The sequence below is a fragment of the Mesitornis unicolor genome, unplaced genomic scaffold, assembly GCF_000695765.1.
Source record: "Mesitornis unicolor isolate BGI_N332 unplaced genomic scaffold, ASM69576v1 C13510498, whole genome shotgun sequence".
Lineage (NCBI taxonomy): Eukaryota > Metazoa > Chordata > Aves > Mesitornithiformes > Mesitornithidae > Mesitornis > Mesitornis unicolor.
Window position 1 is genome coordinate 1 of NW_010222976.1, and position 3420 is coordinate 3420.

A 3420-nucleotide genomic window follows, 5' to 3' on the forward strand; every position below is an offset into this window, starting at 1 on the left:
TGGGGTGCTCAGGACTGCACACAGCGCTGCAGAGGTGGCCCCACCACTGCTGACCAGTGTCACCCCTTCGACCAGAGCTGCTTCTGCTCCTGCATGGCTCAATGGGTCCTGCCGCACTCCCACGTCCAACAAGAGGGCAGAGCATCTTACAGCCGATCTCCGTGCTGCCTGCGCTGGCAGTGCATCACCTGGGGAAGGCAGCGCCAGCTTCCCTCCATTGACAAGAAATTGGGGACCGGGGAGCAAATCGAGAAGAGCTTCAGTGGAAAATGAATCATTTGGTTGCTTCTTTGTTACGAGCTGTGGCACTGCCAATTTCCATTTTACTACCTCAAACAAAAGTATAAACTTGGCCTTTTTATTTGTACTATTTATTGCGAACATTGAAATGTCATGTAGTTTCAAACCAAGAGATGAACCAATTCGATAGGCAAGTCATATAATTAACTGGAAGACCCTTCCGTGACAATTATATATATATATATCTATATATATCTCAAAGCCATTCAAGTGAGAAAATGCAACCTTGAAAATGAAGTAGAGAATTTAGTCATTGCTGAAACATACAAGAATATGTGTATTTAGATATTTTACACAAAGGAAATCTTGTTTACAGAAAAGAGACCTTGTTGATTATCTGATACAATCAAGTGCTTGTGAAATATAGTCTCTTACAGAAAGTATTCAGTTTCTTCATGATTTAGAGACCTTTCAGCTTGGAGCACTCTCTTTCATATTCACAACTTGAAGCAGATACTCCATCATCTAATAAAAAGAGAAAAATATTACTTGTACATCAGTCCTGAAAAAAGTAATTCACTAAGGTAATAACCCTAATATTTATCTGCTCTGTGTATTCACATAACAAACACGTACCTAATAATCTTTCCAAAACAGACCCCATTTGTCTTGGTTAGTGTAATAACCAGCTGCCAAAGTACGAGGAAAGCCTTTCTCCAAATAACCCAGTCTACCATCTCATTTATATGGTGTCTCATTACTGTTAAGAAGCCAAGTCACAGAAACAACTTAAAGCTTATTTTCCAACTTACTTTCACACTCAGGCCAACTTGCAGGAGAGATTTCCCTTCCGATCTTTAACTACTTTACCTGTAATTTATTCACAGAGCAGGCAAGATCTTCTTTTGCCTGGTATTAACTGAAAACAGGAGAAAACGACTCAGGTGCACCACCCTAAGCCTAATTTCCAGAATCATAATCCTCATCTCTGGCCTTTTTGACTATTTGTGTGTTACAGCACTTTCCCTAATCCGGGTGACTCTTTTAGAAAGGTGTTTTATTATTCTTGAGAAATGCACAGCACAGTGTGAGCACAAGTGCCTCGAATGAACCTGAGCTAAGCAAGACCCCAACCGAGTTCCCTGAAGGATGGACATGTATTTACTTCTGCAGCCTCGGGCTTTTCTGACCTTAAATTTAAAGTCCAAGTTTTTCTCTGCAAGCGCACACTCAGCCCTGGGTGGTGACAGGGTCCTGGCACAGCGACTGCGCCAGCAGGATGCTGCTGGATGCTGGAAATCAAGGGTTCCATGGCAAAATGAGGTTTTACAAGTCGTGGTACATCTTAGTCACATGAAAGATGTGTATTTTGAATAATCATTGGAGAAATCTGGATATTTGAGGCAATAATCTCATTATTCCACATATATGTTAAATGTCTGACCACAAAAATGTGGATTTTAATTTAGGGTAAAAGTACACATATATGGATATGATTCAACTTACCAGAGGCAACTTTCAGCCTTCCTAAGTATAATTTATTACCAGATACTTTTAGAAGTCAAAATATTTCCCTATTTACACAGCACAGTGGAATTTGTTCATCTAATTTGATTACAGAGCTGCACACTGCAGAGATGAAGATGAGATTAATACTTTATTTTGAATATAGTATTAATCACAGTTATTAAAGCATGACTGTCATGAAGCCATAGCCAGAAAGAAAGGCATGGACAGCCCTCACAGCAGTGCTGCAAAAGATTTAAATCATGGCTTGATTTAACGGGCAATTTTTACCTATATTCAAGATAAACCCCAGCTATTCTCTGACTTCACTGCACCAGGATTTCAGGAGGGAATCTGAAGTCAGCCCAGGATTATAAATTACATCACATCAGACTATGGCAAGAAAAAAAATCTTTCCATTAGTGTCTTTAAGGGGGTGTATTAATTTTCCTTATTCTATTTCAATGTCACCCAAAATAATTCTGCAGATACATCACCATTACTGTACCTGATGCATTATAAAGAAAGGACTTTTCCAGTAAATTCTGCAATTTACATTATGTCCTTCAGACCCCGATTACTTTCTGTAAAACTTCACCGATATCCTTCCAAATGTATTTTATGGGATTTTCCAAGGGGATAGGGGTGAATCTGCTCCAAAGTCCTGTTGTCTTCTGAAGCAGTGCTAATAAATACATCAACACGAGGGAAGAGAGGAGGGTCCCAGGCTCACGTCAGGGCTCAGCAGCAGCCACAGGCCCGTTTTGCAAGACCACAAATGACCGTGGTGGTGGCCAGACACCGAAATCTGCTCAACACCTGCTGAGTTCATGCCCAGTGGCAAATTAATTCATAAAAATACAACCTACGAATGACAATCTGAAATCAAGAGTAGAGCCTTGCTTTGCTGAACAACTGGTGCAGGAGATGCATTTCTGCTGCTTTTCTGGACTATCCACGAGTTAGAGGAAGCTGATACGTTACTGTAAACCGAAATTTGAATATATGGAGTGTTTTACAGGTTTTGTCTTACTTACATCTTTCCAACTGCTATTGTCATCTGTCTCCCAGGTGTTCTTGCTGTACCAGGGAAGCCCTCCTTTTAAAATATGAGCACTTTTATTTTCATTTCCTTCCAGCAGCCGTAGCAGGTATTTTGAGATCTCTTCCCACTGCAGATAGTCTTCCAGCTGCTTGATATTGTCGGGAAATGCTGAAAACGGAGGCTTGTTATCTTCTTCAGAAACATGAGGAAAATCTCCAGTGCTCTTTTTCCCCATTAAATGTCCTGTAAGAACAATGACGGTGGCATGAAATGAACCAAAACAGGTACAGATTTGAGTGTGCAAACATCATCTGGAAGTTGTGATTGAGGGAAGGGGAGAAAGGTCGGGGAGAAGAGATGGGAAGGGAAGGGGTTCACCGATGCTGAAGTTGAAGCACAACTGATACCGGAGGTTTGCCAGTGGGCCGGGCTCCTGAGTCTCTGGAGCAAGGGAAAGGAGCAGAATCGCCCTAAAACACACAGAGGACGCGGGGGGCTGCGCTCCCCCACAGACGAGGGGAGCGAGGGCGGCGGCGGGGTCTGCCCGGACCCAGGGCGCCGTGGGCGTCGTCCCGGGGGTGCGCAGAGCCCAGCCGGGTACCGGGGAGCGCCCGTCGGGGACGCGCTCG

The 3420-nt window shown here is 43.0% G+C and overlaps 1 protein-coding gene across 1 annotated transcript; it reads right to left on the reverse strand.

The window, feature by feature from the left end:
- Nucleotides 1-352: 352 nt before the first annotated feature.
- On the reverse strand, nucleotides 353-3034 carry GRP (gastrin-releasing peptide; the record flags this gene model as incomplete). Its single annotated transcript, XM_010193271.1, has 2 exons — nucleotides 353-765; nucleotides 2784-3034. Coding segments are annotated over 2 exons (305 nt in total), but the record flags the coding sequence as incomplete, so codon positions are not given.
- Between the last annotated feature and the right edge of the window lie 386 nt (nucleotides 3035-3420).